At 34.4% G+C, this 26120-nt stretch overlaps 1 protein-coding gene across 2 annotated transcripts in view; it reads left to right on the top strand.

Moving 5' to 3' along the window:
* snx4 (sorting nexin 4) overlaps positions 1–26120 on the top strand; it is a 38538-nt gene continuing 12418 nt past the window's right edge. The window contains exons 1-8 of one of the 2 annotated variants that reach the window (XM_056465685.1): positions 1–120; positions 3885–4009; positions 19515–19653; positions 19738–19887; positions 20188–20238; positions 23334–23381; positions 23805–23860; positions 23948–24020. In XM_056465685.1, coding sequence (XP_056321660.1) covers positions 34–120; positions 3885–4009; positions 19515–19653; positions 19738–19887; positions 20188–20238; positions 23334–23381; positions 23805–23860; positions 23948–24020 — 729 coding nt within the window. In that variant the 5' untranslated portion in view covers positions 1–33. The remainder of the gene's footprint in view (positions 121–3884; positions 4010–19514; positions 19654–19737; positions 19888–20187; positions 20239–23333; positions 23382–23804; positions 23861–23947; positions 24021–26120) is intronic. The other variant, XM_056465686.1, reaches the window with a different exon arrangement.

The following is a 26120-nucleotide window of genomic DNA, read 5'->3' on the forward strand; positions in this document are numbered from 1 at the left end:
AGTGGGCAACGCGCAAGCGCGAGACGGTAAACCATGGCGGATTCAGGAAGCGAGGATATAGCGGTGATTGGAAACACAGATCTGACTCCTTCTGAGTCGCAGAACAACTTAAAGAACACGGTAAAACCTGTAGCTGAATCTCTTTAAACTGCGTGGCCGATATCGCGCTGTTTTGTGGATGTTGCGCGGATGAGCTCGTGATCTGAACGGCACCCCAGTGTTTTGTTTTGGCTCATGAATGGCAATAGCAGTACTACTAAGATATCATTAGATTTTAAGATCATTTTATACTAGTTACGTGTGTGTTGTTGTTTTTTGTTATAGTGTTTCAGAATTATTTGAATTATGGCTGTATATTAAGCACGGTAAGCAGAAAGTCGCGTTTCTAAATGCTGTCAAACCTTTGCCACGTAGTTTGTAAACACCCAGTATCTCACACACTCATCTGATGTGTGTGTCAGCCCAAAGCTTTTAACATGGTCAAGTCTGTAGCTATAGGTTATATAGTCCAGTGGTTAAAGTGGGGGTTGCGGGACAATAACAGAAAAACAAATACAAATACAAACAAAAAAAAAAAAAACAAATACATTTTATTAAGCTATTAGAATTACCATATTTAATCCATAACCCGCAGAAGGTAAAAACTGTAGTTAATAGTTACATAAAAAGCGACAACATGCACATAAATAGCCACCAGCTTTTCATTTTTTTCATAGGATTGTGTTTTTAAGTTAGATCAACAACACCGCAATAGCGTCAGATCCAGCAGATTGATTTTATAGCACCATGGTAAACTTTCTGACACCTTTATGGCAATCAAACACATTAAAAATAAATACAGGCCACTACTGAACATTGAGAATGATCTCAGAGTGGCAAAATTAAACCAAGAATAGACTTGTGCTGAAAACATTGTGCCCACCAGTCTCATTAGGTGATGTTAATTTTAAATTAAACAAATTAATAAATGTCAATTATACTGTAGCCTATGACTGTTAGACTGTTTCACACTTTTGTGTTGTCAGTATGCTCGAGTATTATATAGGCCTATTGTTGTGTGTGCAACGTTTGTATATTTGTGACCATCTCTCAGGAATTTGGGGGTTGCAAGTCACTGGCATTGTTATTATGGGGGTTGCGGGCTTAAAAGTTTGGGAGCCCCTGATATAGTCTATGCGTTAGCCAATCTTTTCACTGCTCCAAATAAATTTTTAGATTTTATTGTTGATTATTGAAACACGGTACAAAGTCTTTAGTATTTTCCAGTATTAAAGTAGTATTTAGAAATGAAATAATTACAACAGTGTTCTTAAAATAAATTGAGGTAAATTTGGTTTTATATTGGCACATTCTGACTTTCTCCTCAATAATATAATTTCAGAAAAGTATTCTTTGCTAATTCTAATTACTGAAATTGTATTGTCAGCCAACAACCATTAAAGCACAATGTTGTTCAAAGTCAAATAAACAGTGCTAATGTTGTTTCAAAGTCATACTTGCATGTGATTTGACCGATTATTCAAAGTACCATGGTAAACAATGTAGGGAGGTTGTCACGAACGAATGTGCAAATGTAAAACCAGGTTTACCTCTATAAATTATGATCCTGTATCCATCACTACACCTAAAATCACCTGTCATGGAACTGAAAATGATTCACTCTTTCATTAACTTATTGCCTGTGTTTATTAAAAGTGTTTATCTCATAATCATAGCAGAGCATGTGGAAAACATTTAGTATTATGCTATATAACTGACAGTGGTGTAAAGTAACAAATTACAAATACTCTCCAACTACTGTAATTGAGTAGTTTTCCTCAGGAACTGTAATTTACTAAGTAGTTTTAAAAATGTGTACTTTTCCTTGAGTACATTTTTTAGTGCTGTATCGGTACTTTTACTCCACTACTTCCCTTCAAACTGCAGTCACTTCTTTATTTTTTCTTGTCTGTGAGGATTAGAAAAATCAGTCATGTGATTCCTGTCCAATCAAATCACGCATAGAAGATGAATTGCATCATACTGAACTACCTCAAGACATGTTCTTTATAAATACTGCAAACTATTTGGAAGCATTAAAAGTGTCCAAGAAGATGTCCAAAACCTTTACATGCATTGATCCAGAGACTGTTTAGATGCATGTCACTGATGAGAAGATCACGGATGTTTACTGTATGATGACCGAAATGGCCTTAAACACTTAGCCGGCACAAGACGTCAACATGACATCAGATTGACGTTGTCTAATGTTGTGGGGACATTGTATTTTTGTTGAAATAAAAATTGGGTTGACGCCAATGTCCAACCAATGTCTAATGATGCTACAACTTAAAGTTGTGTGGAAGTTACCACTATGACGTCTATCAGACGTTAAATATTGGTTGCCATACCTGACGTATAAATGTCAGCAGACGTGAATATGATGTTGGTTTAAGATGTTGGCTCGACGTAGGATTTTGGTCACTTTCCAACACAACCTAAAAACAACCAAATATCAATGTCGGTGTTGACATCAAAATAACATTGTCTTATGATGTTGTGTGCCTGCTGGGCAATAACTAAATGCACCACAGAATGTTACGTTTACACACATGCACATGCTACATGTAAACACATCAGCTTTTTACAGCATGATACTCACTACTCTTGAGTACTTAACTTTTGTCTACTTTTTACTCATACTTAGAGTAATATTTACAACAGATACTTTTACTCGCACTACGTTTTTGGGCAAGTAATAGTAATTTTACTTGAGTATGATTTTTCAGTACTGTCTCCACCACTAGTACTCGAACGTGAATACTTCTGAAGGGCACATTATTTTAGGATAACTTTTACAACTAGAAGATTTGTTCTCTCTAGTACATCCTAATCCAGTCAATGAAAAACTATTGGCTAATTTTATTAATTCATTCAATTTTGTTTCGGGTTAGTTCCTTTACAAATCCGGGGTCACCACAGCGGAATGAACCGCCAACTTATCGAGCACATGTTTTACGCAGATGATGCCCATCCAGCCGCAACCCATCACTGGGAAACACCCATACTAGGCATGGCATGATAACCGTTTTCAAGGTATACCACCTTTTTTTTTTTTTTTTTTTTTTTTTTAGGACAACAATATCTCCAGCAGAAAAAATATCCAGCGATGCTGTTAAATTGTAGTGAAGTCTGTGTTTTTGAAACTAATGAAGACAGCAGAAGTCAACTCATTTTAATTATTTTTAGGCTGGCATGTTTACTGTTACAAAATATTATAAATCTTCAAAAAAATAAATATATTGTTTTCAAAGGGGAAAAAGTTTTTATTTTTTACTCAGACATTTAAAAGAAGATATTTTTGTGTAGTATTCACAAAACCTTGATACTGTGAAACCGTGATATTTTTATCCAAGTTTATTATACTGTCAGAATCTTATACCGACCCATGCCTAACCCATTCACACTCATTCACACACACATACACTACGCACAATTTAGCTTACCCAATTCACCTATACCACATGTCTTTGGACTTGTGGGGGAAACCGGAGCACCTGGAGAACACCTACACGAACACGGGGAGAACATGCAAACTCCTCACAGAAACGCCAACTGACTCAGCCGAGGCTAGAACCAGCGGCCTTCTTGCTGTGAGGCGAATGTGCTACCCATTGTGCCACTGCGTCGCCCTGGCTACTTTTATTTAAAAAAAGATGAGCCCTTCCATATGTCTAAAGTAAAATTTCCTGTTTAACCCAGAAATGTGTCAACAAAGGAGAGAAATCCGTTATCTTCCAATAATGCTGAGCGTGCTTCTAAAAAAATCTGTGCCTGTGTGTTGACATGCTGCAGTGATAACATACATGTTCAAAACTGTGATTTTTCTGGACCCACATTTGCAGATGGTTGAAAAAGGGACAAGTCTTCTGAAGAAGATGGAGATCAGTGTGGCTGAAGCAGAGAAGAGGACTGGGAAGAATGCAGTCAACATGCAGGAGACTTATACAGTGTATCTTATAGAAACGAGGTAGGAGGTTTCACTTCAGTTGTTACTCACATTTAAAGGAGTAGTTCACCCAGAAATGAACATTTGTTTATTAATTACTCATCCTCATCTCATTCCAATCCCCTGAGACCTTCGTTAATCTTCTGAACTCAACTTCTGAAAATATTTTAGATGAAATCCGAGCTCTCGAATCCTCAGTTCAGAGTCCAGAAAAAAAAAACGAAAACACTGTCAACTTCAGTGGTTCAATTGTAATCATATGAAGCTCCAAGAACACTTTTGGAACACAAATGACTTTGTTTGCAAGTTTTTTCACTTTCTCCTTAGGTTGTCAGGGTGCATGTTTACTAATAAGGTCCTACTTTATATTAAGTGACCTTACTAATATGTACTTGCACTGAAATTAATAATTCGTTAAAATGTACTTATTGTATAAATGCATGTTTCTACATTGTACTTATGCTTGATTAAATACATGCATGTAATTACATCTGTAATTAATTTCTGTAATTACGTTTATAATTACACTGTTGATCTATCCCTTACACCATAACCACCCTTAAACATACCTATACCACCAAACCTGTCCCTACCCATATGCCACCTCAATAGCACCAGAAGTATTCTTCAATACATTATAAACACATAAAGTACATTGTATTTATTTTTTAATGCAAGAACATATTAGTTAAGTACACTTAATATAAAGTAGGACCATAAATGAGCATTCTCTACAGTAGTCGCTGCATGTTAGCATAAAATGGAAGTTCGCTCCATATACATGGTAAAAAAAATACAGTACAACACCATATGTTAAATACAGTACAATAATAATTTCAGCTGTTCTGCAATTAAGTTAATTTAGTTAAAATCTTTACTATAATTACTGATTGAAAGGTGCTTAGCAAGTCCAATATCATTTAAGTATTTATATTTTTTTTAATCAGTTAATCTTGAGCAATAAATCTTCCAGTAAATCATCAAACTTCTCTTATGTGAATAATTTTGTGTGCATTAACCACCCAAAAAATTATCATGAGTATGGAATTTTTATTGACATATCATTTAAGCTGTCATTTAACTAATACTAGATGCAAGTGTTTACTACATACTCATTCTTTCAGGGAGAGCAGTAGAAATATAAACCCAACCATGTCACAAATATTGCATCTATTCCTATCCTGACATGATAATGAAGGTTTATGTATATGTAAATATATTATAGTCTGTAACAACAGCAGAAGATTGATTATAACCAAAGACTATAGTTTATACTTTGTTATAACATACATTTTTGTGAATATGGATGATCTACCATAGCTTAAGCAAGTTTACACATTGACTAATGTGGAAATAAACTGCTCACACTTACAAAATAAAACAGTAACAGCCCACCGTACCAGCTCAGAATCTATGGTGTTTGTACTTTTAAATTATTAGTAATTCGTTAAAGGGTTTTACTGCGGTGTGCTTCTCCAGATGTTGTGACTGTTTAACTTTTGACTATTTAGTCACTAATATTGATGGTATAAGATGGTGTGTTTTTTTTTATTAGTTTGTTTATTTCTATTTTTATTTATTTATTTTTGAATTATTTTCCTTTTTAAATTGTTTATTTATTTACTTATTTGTTGTGTATTATTGCATTTATTTGCTCTTATTAGGGATACACCGCTACCTTTTTTGGGGGGGGAACCGATCTGATCCTGATACCAAAATTCTGAGTATCGACCGATACAGATCCGATCCCCATACTGTGCTCTTTTTTTAAATTTATTTTTTATTATTATTTCTTTTAAATTTATTTTTTTATTTTATTTTTTATGCTAATTATTATAAGCATAATACAGCTTCTATAGTTCTGGTGATAAAAACAATATATCTTTATTAGTAAAAATAACAGTCATAGGCCTACAGGCAGCACAATCTAACTACAAATGATGCTCACTGTAAAATAGGCTACATTATTTGAGCATTCATTATGACATTAATCTGTTGTGGTCCAGCTTATGTTTCCTTTTTTTAATATTAAAATATTTCTTTGGAATCTGTAATAGGCTTCCACTATTGACCCTAATTAAAACACAAACTGGTCTGTTAAATAATATAATAATTGAAATAAAATTGCATTGAAATATTCACGGTTTCAGAGTAGCCTTTTTACATTTAAAATGTCAGGTAGGCTTACTTTGTGTGTGAAAAGCAGGTAATAACCCTCCGTACTCCAGTATTGTGAGTGCGATCTGCTGATCTAACAGACACAGCACAACATGATTTAGAAAAGCAATGAACTCCTTGTTGCAGGTCAAAATGAAGCCATTTAATGCAAAACTAGATGCATTTCTCCATTGATTACTTATATTAACAGGAACAAATAGTCTTAGAGAGTTTTTCGTGTTGTAATAAACAAGCGCGACACGCAGCCTGAGTTGTAAATCAATGGAGAATAATTGTCAGACGCAGCGGAAGTGCTGAAGTGAACATGAATTTAACCACTTTATATTCTGAATTTAACTATATTCATCTGTTCTTCATATTAAACTATTGAATGGGTTCGGAACATTTGGGATATAGTAGGCCTACATAACAACTTTCTAGTGCCTTATAATAGGCTACCTTCATGGCTTTTGTAGGCTTATAAATTACACAGAATATAGCACACAGGCAAGATCAGATTTGGGTTGGTACCAGCTGGCTGATACCCAATCCAGCAAAAATATGTGGTATCGAATCAATATCCGATCCAAGTATTGGGATCGGTGCATCCCTAGCTCATATTGCTTATTATCTGCTTTTGTTGTCAAATTCTGATTGTACTTTATAAATATTTAATGACAAAGAGTCAAGACAAAAAAAAGTTTTATGTTGCTTTAGCAAGTTAATCAGGTTCAAAAGTTATCCAAAGATTAACTTTTAATATTTTTAGTCAGCTTGATTGATGTATGTTGAGATGACTAGAAAAGTTAATTTGATTCAACTAAAAAATTTAAGGCAGCAATATTTTTATAGTGTTATATTGGAAAGCAGATTGTAAATATTTCCTTCTAATATTGAATATTGAATCACCAAAAAAAAAAGAAGAAAATGAAAAGTAACTACTAATCGTCCTGCTAGAGACCATCGGATTTCCTCTCTTTTAGTCAACTTCATACTCGAATGTTTACACTAGACCTTTTCTTCCTGTGTTTGGATCTGTCAAGTTAAAATCTTCTTTCTACATCAAATAAAAACTAAACAGAAGTATCCCACTGCAAAGGAAGTGACAAGCAGCAGAAGTGTCACTTTCACCTCTCTGTTTCACCCCTCTCTGTCATCCTGCCCGAGCTTTTGCGTTGGAAAATGGGACGTGTCATTCTGGTGAGAGTGTTGTGTCAGCGCTTTAGGCAGATGTGCTTTGTCTGTGTTTTCAGCAGGGCCAAACACGCATGCTGGCCAGAGTGCACTAACATATTATCACATGATTCCAAACAGTATTTAGTGGTCAACATCATAAAATCACTGTCTGGAACCAAGACATTTTCAAACTTGCTTTTGGTGCCGTCTTGTAACTGAAAAAAGCACCCAGCAACATTTTTTTGTTGCTTTTTCTCAATTAAAAACTCTTTTCTATAGTTGCTACTGTACCATGTTGTTCGAGTGTCATGGCTGGTTATCAAAGCTTTGTATTTTTGTGTTTTTGTATTGTACATTTATATATTTGGCAGACAATTTTACACCACACTCTTAGAAAAAAGGTACACAGTGGTAAGAATAATGTTCCTTGCAGAACAGCTTTTGTACTTTTGTAAAAGTTGTACCTTATATGGTACAGAAAAGACCTCTTATGATACTGTTCTATGCCTTTTATGGTACAACTGAAATAAAGGTACACAATTGTTTACATAAAGGTACTTAAGTGTTGAACAACTCCTTTATTACAATATCTATGAAAATAAATGTTACTGGATAGGCAAAGTGATTTTATGAAACTCAGATACAATAATTATAAAGTTCTATAATACAAAACAACTGGTAAAACATAAAACTATATGTATTGTAAACTAAACATTTAAGGCATTTTTAATAAACATTTGGTAAGCATTTTCTGCTAAATACATTTTTATTTTTGATATCTGCACCTTTTGGCGTTTGCTTTCCACTAGGCACGTGAGCTGGCAAAAGTCCTGCATATGCAAAGTGTTCATGCAGACATTTTAGATTTGTAAAACTAACTAAACATTGTGCATATCTCGTTACAATACTTTTGCATAATTCTATTTCTGTTTTAAAATGAAAGTAAATAAAATTAACTTTTTACTGATTACAAAGGTATTGTGTGAAAATTAGAGGAATAAAAGTTTTATATTGTAGATGGGAGAATGTATTTCTGTAACATTTTTGTGAAAAGTGTTAAATGTTTAACAAAAATAGATCTTTTGATTTATGTTAAAGTATTTTTTATTCTTATTGTAAATGGAAAATAAACATTTACACAATAAAACTTTAAAGACATTGTTTAAATAATGTATTTGATGTTTTATATTTACTGAAAATAAATTGACACATTTTGGATATACAGTAGCTAAATGCCTTTTAATAGTTCTTGAAGGAACACATTTGACACTGTTAAGGTTCAAAGTGTTTTGTCACTGTAGTGATACCTTCATAGGTCAGATTTGAACCTTTTAGGAATGTACAATATTGTATCTGCAGGTTTTAAAAACCAAAGGTACATTTTGGTTTCCCATGGTACAAATCATGTCCATGAGGGTACAAACTGCAATGGTACACATTTGTTTCTTTGTCTTAAGGTACAATTCTGTTCCATAAAAAGGTACTGCCCCAGTGACAAGGGTTTGTACCTTATTTGGTACAACATTGTACCATTTTTTTCTGAGAGTGCAGGGTAGTGTTGACATGATTTGGATGAAATAAATTGGCTAGTGAAAGAGTGTGTGCGCGAATGAGAGTGTGTATAGGTGTTCCCAAGCATGGTTCTGGGTTGTGGCTGGAAGAGCATCCGCTGCGTAAAACATATGCCAGAGTAATTGGCAGTTCATCATCATCTTCAACTTCTGATAAATCAGGGACTAAGCCGAAGGATAATAAATGAGTAGTGTTGTCACAATCAGGACGGTCTTGACATCAATTTTTTGTTGTTGTATGATTTATTGCACCACAATTTATCATGATAAACAATATTATTGTCATTTCAAGACCATATTATGTCACTCATTCAATAATACATGACAATATAAGAGCATCATAGTGCAAGTACACTCTTTCAAAGAACACATAAGATTTTATTCTTAAGAATATTTTATATAATTATAGTAATTGTAATTATTTTAATAACAAACTAAGTCATTTTAGACTAAATACTGTAATACTTTATAGTAAATAAAATACTAGTGTTTTCCTAACCATACTGACACCTCCAGCTAAAATGTTGCTGACATTGGTTTTTATGTATGGTCTATATATATTGCATCACTAAAAATGATTGAGGTCATGTTCATGTGTTCGATAAGTTGATGTTGATTATTGTGACAGGCCTAGTCACGATTACCGTTTTCATATCAAATTTTCATTCTTATTAAAACCGTGATTGATTATTGTGATTTTGAAAACTCACCGGAAATTCTGTAATGTTGTGATTCAGCTAATTGGAAAAAGCTGTAATGCAAATGCATGTTTATATAGACAATCAATAAATTTAAAGTATGTTGTACTTCCTTCTTTTAAAGTGTGTGCTGCACATTATTGAGAATAATGAGCTGAAGCTTGACTTTACAAAATTCAATTGCAAATCAAATAATCAGAAAAATCCAAATAAGATATTTTCATCACATCACAAAGCACGTGAGGTAGTTTTCCAAGTACAGGTAAAACAAACAATACCTTGAATAGAGAATTGAAATGTACAGTACATATAAAAGCACAAAGAAATGTACAATAATACAAACATAATTATACAAATAAAAGATGCAGGCATTCATGTCAAGATATTTAGCTATAAAGCTGCAAATTTGGTTGTTTCAGATACAAAACCTGGTGAAAAGCCTTAAGTGAGTGTGACATTTATTTTTGAACTTTTTCATGGCATTAAAAACCATGATAATACTGATAAACATGATAATTCTGGTCACTAAAATAATGATATGATTTTTTCATACTGTTACATCTACACCAGGTATTATTATGCATTTAGGGTTGCCATGGGTCATGGAATTTCTGGAATATCATGGGATTTTAGAAGGTCTATTTCAGACATTGAAAGTCAGAGAATTTCATATTTAGATATCAGGGATTCTTGTTTGTTGTTTTAAATTTTACTTTCCATTCATCAAACTGTATTTTTTTATCACAGTATTTCACGTGTTTATTGTGGTTGCTCTGCTTTTCAGTGCCATTTCATTCTTTCCCCCTTGTCAACCAGCAATCCCTTAAGTCAAATTTAGTCAGCAGGCTGTACTTGTTAAAATACTACACTGTTTTTTGTCTGCTCAGAGCCAAACACAACAGCCGCCTGTTTTTCTGTTCATTAGTCACCTTATTTTGGGATGTGAAAAAAATGACTGTTTTCTGCGATTGTGGTAGACTACAATGCATTTGCCTGTGGGTAAATGAATAGGCATAACAAATGGTCAAACTGCTTGCACTTTAAACCAACGTGATTATGTCAGAACGTTAAAATAATGTGATAAGAAAATTACAGTTTACAACACCAAGCAGCATAACCAAATGCATAGCAGCATTTAAAAAGGAATGGTAGACCGGAGATCTCATTTAAGTTACAATGATCGCCCCACTCTTACATGAAAAATTCAATTCAATTCACTTTTATTTGTATAGCGCTTATACAATGTAGATTGTGTCAAAGCAGCTTCACATAAAAGGTCACAGTAAATAGGAACAGTGTAGTTCACTGTTATTAAAAAATAAAGATAGTTCATGAAAAATCAGCTTTTAGTCAGGGAGTTTGACATTTGGCTTAGTGGGAACCCTGTGCATTTCCAGCCTGATCTCACGAGAAAACGAAGATATTTTACGTTTTGTCAGTTTAGTGGCTAATTCACACGAATTTGTACGAGTTCAGTTGTGCGAAATTGTACGATTCAAAAAGGAGGCGTGGCACCTAACCCCACCCCTAAACCCAATCGTCATTGGGGGATGAGCAGATCGTACTAAATTGTACGAATTAGATCGTACAAATTCGTACGAATTAGCCACTAAATCAAAAAGTTACGAATTGCCGTGAGATTGTGTTGGCATTTCTAGCTACCTTTGGAAAGGCTTAAACTATTTTGGAAACTTTATGTAGCATCATCACTGTAAAAAAAATCTGTTTCAGTATCAGTTTCAGTATTTTGTAATTCACAAATGTTTTCCATGTATTTACTGATTTTAGTTGCATTATTGGATGTTGATCTCTGCTCTGTCGACGTATGATGTTAAAAGTTTAACTCTACAGTTGAACAAAGTGACTTGTATTGACATTTTAAAAGTTTGAAATTGTATAATGTATGAGAAACAATATATACCTGTAGAGGGCAGCTCAATGGTTGGCACTGCCACATCACAGCAAGAAGGTCGCTGGTTCGAGTCCTGGCTGGGCCAGTTGGCATTTCTGTGTGGAGTAGGTATCGCTGCAGCCCAGAGACCTCCAAGTGGGAGGGATTGCATCGCAAGTAGGTTGGGTTTAGGTGGTGTACGTGGAGCACATCAGGTTACTGTGAGGTTGGAGTAGGTGTAGATGTTAATAAAACACAACAGGTTACTGTGAGGTTGGAGTAGGTGTAGACGTTAATAAAACACAACAGTTTACTGTGAGGTTGGGGTAGGTGTAGACATTCATAAAGCACAATATTGGACTCCGTGTCTTGTACAAGACATTAAATAAATAAAAACTCCAGGTTTGTACAGCCCACTTGGAGCTCAAGTTCCACCCTTGTGCTCCGGTTTCCCACACAAGTCCAAAGACATGCGCTATAAGAGAATTTGATTAACTAAATTGGCCGTTGTGCGTGTCTGTGCGTGTGTGAATGAGTGTATGGTTGTTTCCCAGTACTGGGTTGTGGCTAGATGGGTATCCGTTGCATAAAACATATGCTGGAATAGTTGGCGGTTCATTCCGATGTGGCGACCCCTGATAAATAAGGGACTGAGCTGAAGGAAGAATGAATGAATGAATGAGTCAATATACCTGTAGAAACATAAGTCTACAAAATAACCGAAAATGTACTGGCAGTTTATTAAGTTTGTTGTACTGTAATATACAAGACCAATATCACTCTGAACTATTAAAAATGTTAATAAAAGTCACTTTTGTTGGAAGAAGGATTTAGGTCTCATAATGAATTTCCAAAGCACAAATAAACGGAAAATTAATCTATCTATTAATATATTAATATTAATTAATATATAAACATGAATCACAAAATACGAAAAACTGCTAATTTACGAATATCTTTTACAGCACACTTGTTAGTGGATTGACAAATAAATCTTAGGGTGCTTTCACACTAGCAATTTTGGTCTGCACCTGGGTTCGTTTGATGTCAGAGTACGGTATGTTTAGCTAGTGTGAACGTTTCTTCTGAACTCAGGTGTGCACCCGAGTCTGCCTGAAAGAGGTGGTCTGGGGTAGGGTTCGTGTGAACTCTGGTACAGTTCACTTCAGATATGAATGCAATAGTACTAAATAATGTAAGTAAAAAATAAGTGAAACGCCAACTGTACAACAAATGTTAGTTTTCATAACGGTCATCTGTGTGTGTCTGCGTGTCACCTACAGTACCTTGGTGACAGGCGGGACTGACCCAGTGCAAACAGTGATGATGTCTGCTTGTCTCCACCAAAAACGACTTCTGCAGACATCGCGTGATGTTCTGAACGTTTTAAATATTTTTTTTGCGGCAGATAGACGCTCTCAGTGGCTCTCTATATAATGTTGATAACAAAACCAAAAGATTCAGTAAAAGCAGAATGCCCGTGATATGCGTATGTCTCCATTTTGGCACTTTGCTTTCGTGGCCGTCACCTAGCAATAGCTGTACACAAAACTGAAGCTTGATGATGCAAGTGTACCAGGGTTCAGAAGGAAAAAAGACAATGTGAACACAAACCAGCCAAGGGGGGAACTTGGGGTTCGGACCAGGCATTCAAACCAAGCGTGAAAGCACCCTTAAAACCATGTGTTCCCCCCTGAGAATTAGGTCTGCCTATTGGACCCTTGTGTCATCCTATTGTTTCACTAAAGTTGTAATGGTTATAGTTAGTAGCGGCTGATTATACAGGTAATTCTGTCTAATCACTTGACCATTTCATTTCACTATTATAATGATATTTATAAGTGTTACCCTTTCATTGACCCTTTCATATACTGATGTATAATTAAAGCCATTGGTTATGAAAATGAGCATTTATCTTTCACATCATTTAGTTAGCCCAGTTGGCCTACAGTATGTGCTAACATGATCATACATATACCGTTAGCTACAACGAGCTAACACGGCTCTAATTAGCCACACAACAAGGTATCATGATAATAGCTTTTGATCAGGCACTGGCGATCCCTTGGGGTCCTAAGCAGACTCTATTGCAGGGGCGGACTCGAGTTTTCACCACAGAGGCCTTATATTGCATGTAAGATCCATGTCATGCATCCCTTGGGAACTGAACCCTTGACCTTGTTGTTGCTAGCACTATCCTCTGCAGTTTTTAACCCTCGCTGTGGTTGTTAGAGTGTTTTGGGTCATTGCAAAGATATTATGCTCTCCATGGCTCTGGTTTTATTTGCATGTTTTATTGTCCCACAAGGCAAATCACAAGTTTGATTGCTTGGAAAAGTTAATAGCATGCCTCTGCTAACAGGCCTAGGGATTTGAGAGACCGTTCATTTGTGTAGCACAAACAGTACGTGACGAGTTTTAGGATCAGCATACAAGATCAATCCCTAACCTTAACATAACGGTATGCTTGCATTAGCATAAAATTTCCTGAAGCTGTGAATGCAGAGATATCTCAACAGTGCTGTATTGTTGCTCATTCCCATAAAAGGAAGCAGATGTTTTTTGAAAGGTGCATGTGGAAGGCTTACTCTACACGCACACACTGGGCTTTAGAGAGTAGTTTGGTGCCACTGATCTTGGGGGAAGTTGTACAGTCTGAGTGGAGAATGCCTTCCAGCCAATAGGCACCTTTCTTTTGCTTTGATTTCATCATGGATTATTAGCGTGGAGCACATTATGTACTCCTGTTTCTTCCTTGGAGGCCTCGGGAAGTTAGGCTCTTATTTCAGAGTCTCCCCATTTGTTTTTTTTTCTTCCAGTGTTTCCCCCATGTCGTTCTCTGTATCTCTTATGGGGCTGCACAATATTGGAAAAATTTGACATTGCGATATTTTGTTTTGTTGCGGCAGCTGAGGTTGCCAGTACTTTACTGTTAAAAATACAGTACAAACCGTAAAAGTAATTTCTAATTTTTACTGTAAACTACCGTATTTTATTAATTTATAGAGGTAATATGTCTGTATTTTGAATTACCAATATCTACACATCTTTTGTTACACAGTTAGACATGTTAGCACACCCATATGCAGGTGGTGATGACGAAGTTACATAATAAACCAATGCTCATCACAATCAACTTTTCCCACAAGCAGAAAAGTGTATCAATATATAGAAGGTGCTCAGTGTCATTCACACAGCTACTAAACAGCAGTATGGTAACACGCATAAAATTAAAGTCATGAAATAAACAGTGTTTATCAACATTAGATGTAACATAAATCTCTAATATACATAACTGATGGGGAAACAACTAAAAAGATCCATAATAATGTCAACAAAAAGCATAAAAAGTGATGTGCCATACAGGGAATTCTGGGTAAGTCAATTTACGGTTATTCAGCGTATATATTAAGGAAATATACCGTTAACCAGGTTACGGATTTGTACTGTAGCATTTTTACAGTTTTTTTACCGTTGAAATCACGGCCATTTTGTACAGTGTTGCAATATGAATACAATTTCATCAGATGGCTTGAATAGCTCTATTTGTGAAAAATCATTCATTTAGTTTGGTTGGGTTGATTTTGTAAGGGTTTGAATCATGTATAAAAAATAATATTGCAAGAATAATTACAATAGAGCAACAAAAAAAGTAAATAAACAGTTCTTTATGGTTTTCCAGAGAGTCAAACAATATTTATATAAAGCATGGGCTGGTATAAGATTCTGACGGTATGATAACCTTGGATAAAAATATCACAGCTTCACGGTATTGTGATTTACTGCTCTAAAATATATATTTTTTTTGAAATGTCTGGGTAAAAAACAAAAACTTTTCCCCCTTGAAACACAATATATTTTATTTTAGAAACATTTAAAATATGTTTAGCAGTAAACATGTTAGGTTAAATATTTCAAAAGAATCATTGACTTCTGCTCTCTTTATTTCAAAAACACAGATTTCTTTACAATTTCAAACAGAATCGTGGGATATCTTTTCTGTTGGAGATACAAGTGTCCTAAAAAAATGAAAAAAAAAAAAACACAATAGAAAAATCTTGCATATACTGTAGGCAGGGATGGGCAGTATTTATGATACATGTATTTCAAATACAAAATAGTAATTTGTATTTGATAGGGTTGATGAAAATGGCTTTATATTTTGTATCAAAATACGTTAGTGTCTTATATTTTTGTAGTTTCAAAATACTGTAAAATACTTTGCAAGAAGTCTACAGTACATGATGACATCTTAAAAATGAGGCCTCTGATTGGTGCTTTCTCATTAGTTGCCGAAGCTTGAGATCAGAACAGAAAGCTAATTTATTTTTAAGAAGGTGGTGAATGATTGGATAGATGGAACTTGTACCTATATGCTGCACTTGCTGCTATTGCACTCCTGGTTAGACCTAAACTGCATTTCGTTGCTTTGTACTTGTACATGTGTAATGGCAATAAAGTTAAATCTAATCTAATCTTAAAAAGAACAAAAATGTGACTTTTATCAACGTTTTTAATAGTTTAAGTGATGTATTGTTATATATTACAGTACAAAAACCTTGTAATAAGCTGCCAGTACTTTTTCTGTCATTTAACAGACAATTTTTTCTATATATATTATTTTTATACATTATTTTAACTACTAAAATGCCAATAAAAGTCACTTTGTTAAATTGTAGAGTTGAATTTTCAACATTAAAAGTTGATAGAGCAGAGATCAAGCTACCATAATGCAATTCACAACCGTAAAGAAACACAAAACACTTGTGATTCACAAAATTCGGAAACATTGTTTTTACAGTGTAGTCAGCATTTGAAGTGGATCTACAGTAAGAAAAGCATGAGTGTTCTTCGAAAGTTTTAGGACCACTTTGATGAAGTTTGTAATCCACTTTAAATGTTGACTGACTACTGTATACCACTAAAAACTTTGTACTTAAAGAATCTATTGTCTTTTAATGTTGACAGCACATTGTTGATCATGTTTTATATTCCTTTTTCAAAAGTATTGCAATGCTTTGGAAAGGCCCAGAAGAGGTGACTGGGGAAGGTGGTAGCAAGAGCCAGTAAGTTGTTGGGAATAAAACTGAAGACCATTGATAGTATATACAAAGAAAGAGTACTAAATAAGGCTATGATGATTGTCAATGATGACAGACATCCTTTATCATACACTTTCCAATTGTTACCATCAGGTCTTCGATATTGTGTTCCCAGATGTATAAGGAATAGGATGGAATGATCATTTATACCTCAAGCAATTAAGTTTTTTAATTCCTCTAATTTTAATTCCTTTAATTTCTCTCAGTAGCAGTTTATGGCTAGTAGACTGGATATTTATTTAGAGTAGGGGTACCATGTTTTTTATAAGTCTTATTTATAGAAATGCCAAATGCAAAATGTCAGATGTCTCTGAGAGTGTAAAACTTCCCTACGAAGGACAAATAAAGTTAACTAACTAACTAACTAACTAAAAAAGTCATGGCTGGAAAAGTCATTGAAACTCATTGGAGAAAAAAGTAATGGAATATCTTATTATTGCACAATAAGCGCTGAGTGCTGACCCCGCAGAGATGTTTAATTAATGTTTGAGAGTTCACATGCATGCTCCTGCACTGCAGTGTGATTTAGTGGAGTAATGCTCCTAAATTAGCAGCACTCAGAACTTCATGCACTGGGAATTCAACCAGCACTGTTAAACCCTTGGCATGAGTTGGAAAAGGCCCTTAAAATGACTCTTTCCATTAGCTAGAACCGCAACTTGAAACCGCAGATCTCCGCTATGTTTATTTCAGATTGGGTTTATTTAGAAATTAGCTTTAACTGTTAGTCGAGCCCACATTTCAAGATAAAAGTGTATTTACTGTTTAAACTATGTACCACACTGCGAAAAAACAATAACCATCTATAATATGAGAAATGAACTATTTAGGAAGATACAGCATAGAAATGAGTCAAATTATCTGTCAGTGCAGAAAGATAATTATACACAATAAGAAAACTTATAGGCTTTAGTAAGGAAAAGAAAGTCTTGAAATAAGTATTATAACACTTATTCCTAGCATTGTATTTAGTCTTATTATCTCACAACTAGCTTGTTAATTCCTTTTTAAACAGTTTGATTGTCTTATTTTGTGTGAATAGTCTTGAAACTAGATTTGCTAAACAGGAATTCCTTTTCATTTAAGAGTTGTCATTAGATGTGTCTTAAAATGAGCCAAACAGGATCACAGATACATGCATATTAGCGCTGCACAATACTGTATATATCGTTTCAGCATTGATATCGTAATGTGAAAATCAATTAATGTAGAGTTCAGAGCACATAATTTGATTGCAAATGATCAAATTATCTGCCAGTGCAGTAAGATAATTATACACAATAAGAAAATTTACCTAGGCTTTAGTAAAGAAAGGAAAGTCTTAAAAGTATTATTATTATTATCTCACTACTAGCTTCTTAATTGCTTTTTAAAGAGCTTTATTGTCTTATTTTGTGTTAATGGTCTTGAAACTAGATTTGCTAAGCAGGAGAATTATTCCTCTTCATTTGAGAATTGACATTAGATGAATTTTAAAATGAACCAAAGCATTTAAATTTAAAGCAAGATTACTGTTCGAGTTAAAACAGGATCACAGATACATGCACATTAGGGCTGCACAATACTGTATATATCGTTTCAGCATTAATATCGCAAAGTTCAGAGCACATAATCTGATTGGAAACTTTTCCCTAGTTCCAAAGTGTGAAATATATATATATTTTTATTTTTAATGTGTTTTTAAATTTGAATGCTGTTAAGTTGCAGTACTGTTAAACTCCACCAAAAACCATATTGTGTTGTTTATTTTATTTTTAGCGTACTTCTGTTGTTTTCATCCATGCTTTAATTTGTTTATTTCATATATTTCTGGATAATATTGTGTATTTTTTTGAAGATGCACTCACCTACAAAATTCTAGTCAAAGTAAAATTTGGATTTTTTTTTTCCAAATATATTTACTGAAGTTAAGTCTTGTGAAATTATACTCCTCAATGTAAATTGCAGAAAAAAACTGATATTGCAATGTTAGTTTTTTTTTTTTTGCATGTATTGTCCACATTTTTTTTTCATTCAAATGTTTTAATTCAAAAGTCTTGACAGTAGTTGCAATGCAAAATTATAACCTGCTGCTTTAAGCTTACTGCAATAAAACATACCATAACTGTAGTTTAGTGAATAAATATATTCTAAGGTTGGGCATTTTTTAATGGGCAAATTTAAAACAAGTTATTACAGCTAATATAAAGTCTTAAAAATACAAAGCTGGTCTTACTGTATGTGAAGCCACTCACAGCAGGAAGCTCTCTAGTCCAGTTCTCTAGTTTGGGTAAACTAAAGTCTCTGAATTTAGTTGAGCTAAATTTGCAGGTAAAAACAGGGTGTCCATGGGGTCTTAAAATATCTTAATTAAAAACTAAAATGTAGGCCCTAAAAAGTCTTGTATTCACTGAAAAATGGTGTTGTATGTCTTAAATACAATTAAAATTGTGTTAATTTGTCTTTGTCCATGTAAAGCTACTTAATTGGTACAACTAACAATCCATATAGAAAAAAAAAGTTTAACAAAAGTAAAATTTATTAACTCTTTTTATCAAAATGGTTTAAATATCTTCCTTACATTCTTGTAAAAACATTTGTTTAAAAGTTCTCCATGCATTTATGTGTGGGGCAAGTAAAAAACATCCTTAGGCCTTTGCTCTTTATAAGTCTGAAATTTCATTCATAATGGTCTTAAAAGGTCTTAAATTTGACTTGGTGAAACCTGCAGAAACCCTGAAAAAACTAACTTTAAACCTCACCAAGTAAGAAAAAAGAAAAATAACCTTAAAGCAATCATAAAAATCGTACACAATCTGATCTTGCTTAGCATTGTATTCTTAAAATACAATAGTTTAGTTCGAAATGAGATTATCTCTTGACTAGATAGCAAGGCATTACTAGTCCTTTTCATTTAATTTCTGACTGACTGATTTAATCTCTGTGTTTCAGACCGGTGGATGCTGCATCAGAAGGCACCAGTCCTGTCCCAGATTCTCTCTGGAGGCGTTACAGCGAGTTTGAGCTCCTTAGGAACTATTTGTTAGTCACTTATCCATTTGTGGTGGTTCCTCCTTTGCCTGAAAAACGGGTATGCAAACAAGATGCTTTGGCCGCTGCCGCTTGTAAATGTGATTTGCATTCATATGCTGAAACTTCATACTTTGTGCAACAGGCGGAATTTGTTTGGCACAAGCTGTCGGCAGATAACATGGATCCTGACTTTGTGGAGAGGCGTCGGGTAGGACTAGAGAACTTCCTGCTGCGAGTGGCTTCACATCCAGTCCTAGCCGAGGACAAGATCTTCTATTTGTTTCTCACTGAGGTAGAGATCACTAGCTAAAACTGATGACGAAAAAGGTGCAGTCCTCTCGTATAAAAAATATAGCAGTTTATTTATACATTTTAGTTTGAAATTAATTATATTACAGACCTAAACTGATAATCCTGTCATTATTTACTCTCCCTTCACTTGTCACAAACCAGTTTGAGTTTCTTTCTTCTGTTGAATACAAAAGAAGGTATTTTGAAAAATGTTTGAAACCGGTAACCATTGAATGTCATAGTATTTGTTAGAAAGTCAATGGTTTCTAACATTCTTCAAAATGTTTTATTTTGTGTTTAGCAAAAACAAGAAACGCAGAAAAGTTTGGAACCACTTGAGGGTGAGAAAATGGTGTGTACAATTTCATTTTTAGGTGAACTATCCCTTCAGTGAGTGCTGTCTTTTTTATTCTTTAAGTGGGAAATGTTGCTGTTTGAGCATGATAAAAAAATGTCCTCTTAATCCTACAGATGTTATGTTTAGTGGTTTAAGTATTCTGTGGACATCCGAGAATTGTATTACTTCTTTTAAAAAGGGTAAAATAGGACCTCTTTATTTTACTGTTAAATGTTTTTGTAGATCGGTGAAAATATAGTAGAATATAAATATATATTTTTATTTAATTATTACAATTAAATGACAGCCTAGTAGAATTAGAAATGTATTACACAATATATACACTTGTTGAATAATCTAAGTTAGTGCAAATACTCATATACAGTTGAGGATTATAAGCCCACCTTTATTTTTTTTATTTTTTAAATATTTCCCAAATTATGTTTAACAGAGCAAGGAAATTTTCACAGTATGTCTGATAATATTTTTTTCTTCTGGAGAAAGTCTTATTTTTTTATTTCGGCTAGAATAAAAGCCGTTTTTAATTTTGTAAAAAACATTTTAAGGGTCAAAATTATAAGCCCTGTAAGCTATATATTTTTTCAACTGTCTACAGAATAAACGGTCATAATACAATAACTTGCCTAATTACCCTAACCTGCCTAGTTAACCTAATTAACCCAGTTAAGCCTTTAAATGTCACTTTAAGCTGTATAGAAGTGTCTTGAAAAATATCTAGTTAAATATTATTTACTGTCATCATGGCAAAGATGAAATAAATCAGTTATTAGAAATGAGTTATTAAAACTATTATGTTTAGAAATGTGTTGAAAAAATATTCTCTCCGTTAAAAATAAACAGGGGGGCTAATAATTCTGACTTCAACTGTATATATACATATATAATGTAATAATTTTTGGGGGGTTTTCACCTTTAATTGATAGGACAGTAGAAAGTATTGACAGGAAAGTGTGGGGAGCAGAGAGAGTGGAAGAGGGGAATCGAACTCTGGTCGCCGCGAGCACCGGAGTGCATGTGCCGACGCACTAACCCCTACACCACTGGCGTCGACTATAATGTAATTTTAAAAAGATTTGCTGAACACTGGAAATTATTGACATTATAGATAATTTATGAATTATTAATGATTATTTATTTCTTGATCACTCAACATAAATAGTTTTAAAACTTTGGTGTTTCTCACAATAATAGTGTATTTAAAAGTTTATTCAAGCATCTAGCAAATGAGCATTGTTGTGAAATATTACAGTTGGTCTTTTTGGATTCTTTTTGTAATGTATTTTTAAAAATGTGAATTATTTTTGTAATTTGTAATTTTTATTACAATAAAATAATTTAATAATTGATTATGGTGATCGTCTATATATGCATGAAGCCGCTACTCTACTTAGAAAACTAGATTCAGTTTATCATGCAGCAATACGCTTTGTCTCAGGTGCAGACTAACGGACGCATCACTGTATTTTGCACGATTCCTTAGATTGGTTATCTTTATATCAAAAGAGAAAATTACATTTGTACTTAATTACTTTAAAGGCTCTTTAAGGTAAACTACCATCCTATCTTTCTAATTTGCTAACATTTCACATAAATGACCAACACACTAAATTTGGTTCCTGTATTCATTTAACAGTCCCAAGGGTATTGTCAGAACTTGGCAAGCATGCTTTTTCCTTTTATGCTCCTAGGGCTTGGAATGCCCTACAAAATCAGCTTAATCTTGACACACTTCTGAGTACTTTTAAACATCTTCTGTACAGCGTCTTAAAGGATACTGGTAATTGTTGTTTATGATCTGATCTGATCTGATCTTATGATCTGACCTTTTTACAAATGGTGATTTTGTAATTTTGCGATATTGTTTTTTTTGTGATTTATTTATTTATTTATTTTAATGTGAAACTTTATGTGCTGTCTGCCTTCTTGACCAGATCTCACTGGAGGAAGAGACGGTACCATCTCAATGTGAAATCTCCTGGCTAAACAAAAGGAAATAAATGAATAAAAATACAAAATACAGTAGTTACAATAACTATAATGCTAATTAAGGTAAACTCTTGTTAATTAAACCCACTGAAACTGGTTCAAATGATTTCTTACATCTGTTCAACCCACACTTAGGGACCAGAGAGAAGCAGTTATTAATGAGGAAACAAAAAATGAGTTTGATTATTCAGAATAATCCAATTCTCTTTAGGTCTTTAAGAGATGCATCAACTTAGATTTACACTGTACAAATAGGTTGCTAAACCACATTGTGGTACCATATTAAGCTTGTGCTTCATCCCGCTCCATTTCGACCATGTTGAAATGTATTTTTTTGTTAAAGAATTTTTATGTATATTATTTCTGTTCAAAATAAACAAATCAAATCCTATCTAACAATGCTTTCAAGAACAGCTTTATAAAACAACATCATAAGCTTCTTATTAACTCCAAAAAGACGTAACCTCTGTAAAAAAATAACTGGTGTAAACGAGAGCAAACCCACTTTATGTGTGCTCAAAATATAAATTATAGACCATTCAAAAGAGTGCAAAAGGCTGATTAAAGCATTCATTAAAGTTATTCCCAATCACAAACTTTGCTATGGTAGTGTAAACCTATTGCTGGCCTTTTTGAGTGTGTGAATTTAAATAACTGAACTGAATTAAATCGATAGTTCACCCAAAAATTGAAAATTGACTCACTATTTACTTTCCCTTAAGTTGTTTCAAACTCTTTATGCGTTTCTTTCTACCATTAAACGCTCTAGAATATATTTTGAAGAACGCTGAAAACCTGTAACCATTGACTTTCATAATCAGAAACGCAAATACTATGGAAGTCGATGGTTTTCAGCTTTCTTCAAAATATCTTCTTTTGTGTTTAACAGAAGAAAGAAACTTGTAAAGGTTTGAAACAAGTAAAGGTTGAGTAATCGATGACAGAATTTCAATTTTTGAGTGAACTATCCCTTTAATACATCAGATCTGACAGCCCACTTTTTCTTTAGCATATAAAGAAAAACAGCCATGTTTTAACTGGCATTTAATGCTGATAATGCCCCTTGTCAGTGTCAGAAATCGCATCCTTTCTCTGCCCCACAGGAAAAAGCTTGGAAGGAAACCGTATTCGAGACAGGATTTCAGGCGAAGGTATATCAGCACTTTCCAGTTCACTGGGTTCTTTCTCTCTTTAAACCTTTACACATGGCTCTGCTGTTTATATATCACTTCTCCCATAGGTCAGTATTCACATGTTGATATGAAGCTGATTAAATGTGTGTTGATCTCAAAAAAAGGGGTGCTAAGTGACTGAATTGCTACTGCAGTGAGGAATCTGTTATCAGTTTAAGTAAACAGGCGCAGGAAGTCTGTTAGATCGCTCTGGATCAAACCAGAGGAGCTGTGTTTTATGTTAGTGTACGTTATTATTGCCATATTACAGTGTTTATCTGATCTCAGTCATTTGAAAATGTGACTGTTGTAAGGAGTGGCTGTAATCCTGCTTTACATCTGAACAAACAAACTCCAAATATGGATCCGTCCATCAACATTTGGCTTTTGTTCTCCTCACAGGCCGACTCCAGATTAAAGGCGTTAAATGCCACGTTCAGAGTGAAGAATCCTGATAAGTAAGTCGCAGTTTTGTACACGCATAAAGAAATGGCTGTGGTGTTTGTTTGCTGATGTTGACCTGTATATGTGTGTGTGTTTCTCAGGAGGTTTGCAGAAATGAAACACTATGGCGATGAGCTACAGGCTGTTGTTTCACAGCTGCTGAGAGTTCGGGCGGTGAGTGTAAACACAGTCTATTACGCAGAAAAGAAAATTCAGTCCAGCAAATGCCCAGTCCAAGTAAATAAGTCATGGGAGTTGTGACGAAAACACTTCTGTTGAATTTTTTTTTTTTTTTTTTTAATGATTTTTTTGGTGCTTTCAAGCAAGCAGTTAATGCAGTTTTTCTTTTCCATGGCTAAATTTGACGAGCCTAGTGCCAATTATCGTCATTTAGTTATTTTAATTATATAAATAAATAAATAAATAATAATAAATGTTATTTATAGTGCGATTTTTCTCAGACCCAAAGCGGTACAAGTTAAAAGCTGCGGTAAAAAGGTGAGTCTTGAGAGTTGTCTTAAAACAGTCCAGAGAGGCGGTATTGCTGGTGCTGATGGGTAGACCATTCCATAGATTAGGTGCACTGTACGAAAAAAAGCTCTTCCACCCATGGTCTTAAGTTTACAGCGTGGCTGATGCAGGGTGAGTCCAGATGCAGAACGAAGACTGCATGTGAGAGTGGAAAGAGTTGCCAGGTCACAAATTAAGTCAGGTGCCAGCCCATGCACTGCTTTATATGTTACAGGGTGTCTGCAGGGTCTTAAAAAGTATTAAAAGTTTAAGGCCCTTAAAAGTTATTAAAAAGTCTTAATCACGTTTTAAAGAGGTCTTAAATTTTGTTCAAGCATTGCCCAAAGTGTTTGACTCCAAAAAAAAGCATAAATATGTTCAATTATTTATTCATTCATTCATTCATTCATTCATTTTCTTTTCAACTTATTCAACCGGAGGAAACCCACACAAACACAGGGAGAACATGCAAACTCCACACAGAAACTGACCCAGCCGAGGCTCAAACCAGCGACCTTCTTGCTGTGAGGGGATTGTGCTACCCACTGCACCACCGTGCTGCTCTTAAAAATATTTATTTTCTTCCTAATATTAACAACGGCGTGCTCTATCCACGTGATTGGTTCGTGCTGGGGTGTGTCCAGCCAAGCTCCTCCGTCTGGGTGATGTCATGTATTTGCAACAACGTGGGAAGGTGATGTGATGATATCCAAACAGCGGGGCAAAATGGGAAAATGTCGCTGAAAACAACTGCGTAATTTATTCTTTAAGCTTTGTTTCTTCCGCGCTTATCTGAGTTTTGTTGAACGGTGGTGCTCCATTGATTTCCTTAACTACAACTGTTTATTAACAACTGTTTAATAAGTTAAAGGTTTGATACTGATTAGAACTTGAAGTGGCCTAACGAGGTCTTAAAATATTCTGAGAAGGTATATAAAAAGGCCTCAAAAGGTATTGAAATTACCTTTAGGATTCCTGCATATACGCTGTTAAAATCAGGGTCTTAAAGTCAAAACGTGACTTAACAGCAAGCCAATGTACTTGCTGAAGTACAGGGGTCATATGGTGGCATGCGGAAGTGTGTGTCAAAACCCGTGTAGCGGAATTATAATAAATTAATAATAAATGAATGAACGAACAAATAAACGAACGAAGTAAACAAGTCATAAGAATTGAAAGGAAAACATTTCTGTTCATTTCATGTTTTTAGATTGTTTTGTGCTTTCAAGGAAGCGGTTAATACAATTTTTTTTCTTTTTTCTCCTCTCAGGGCTAAATTTCCATCAGGCCAATCTTCATTTAATTATTGTGTTTTAAGGGTTTTTAAGTTCAACAGAACAAACCTTTGCTGCTTCCCAATTCACTTACTTATAGTACGCCCTACAAGTGTGTAGTTTATTGTAAAGGAAAATACTTTTGAGTGAGTAACAGAAGAGTATGCAAGCTTTAGGACATGCTACTTCTCCCTTAACAGATCATTATGTTACATACCGTCAGTCATCTCAACACATCTTTCATATTTAATTACTGGAGAAGCAGCAGCAGGACAATCTGCTATTCGTGAGTCTTTCATGCAGAGAAATCTCCTCAGGTCTTTGAATAATTATGCATTCAGAAGTTAATGTCCAAACATATCCTGATATATGTTGAGTATTGTTGTTGCAGATGTAATATAACATGGAAAATGTGGTTTAAACATGTTCCAGTTGGCTAGATATTAATTAACAGTCATTCAAACAACTTTACCGAAGCCTCTCACAAAAG

This window comes from Danio aesculapii, chromosome 9 (assembly GCF_903798145.1).
Source record: "Danio aesculapii chromosome 9, fDanAes4.1, whole genome shotgun sequence".
Lineage (NCBI taxonomy): Eukaryota > Metazoa > Chordata > Actinopteri > Cypriniformes > Danionidae > Danio > Danio aesculapii.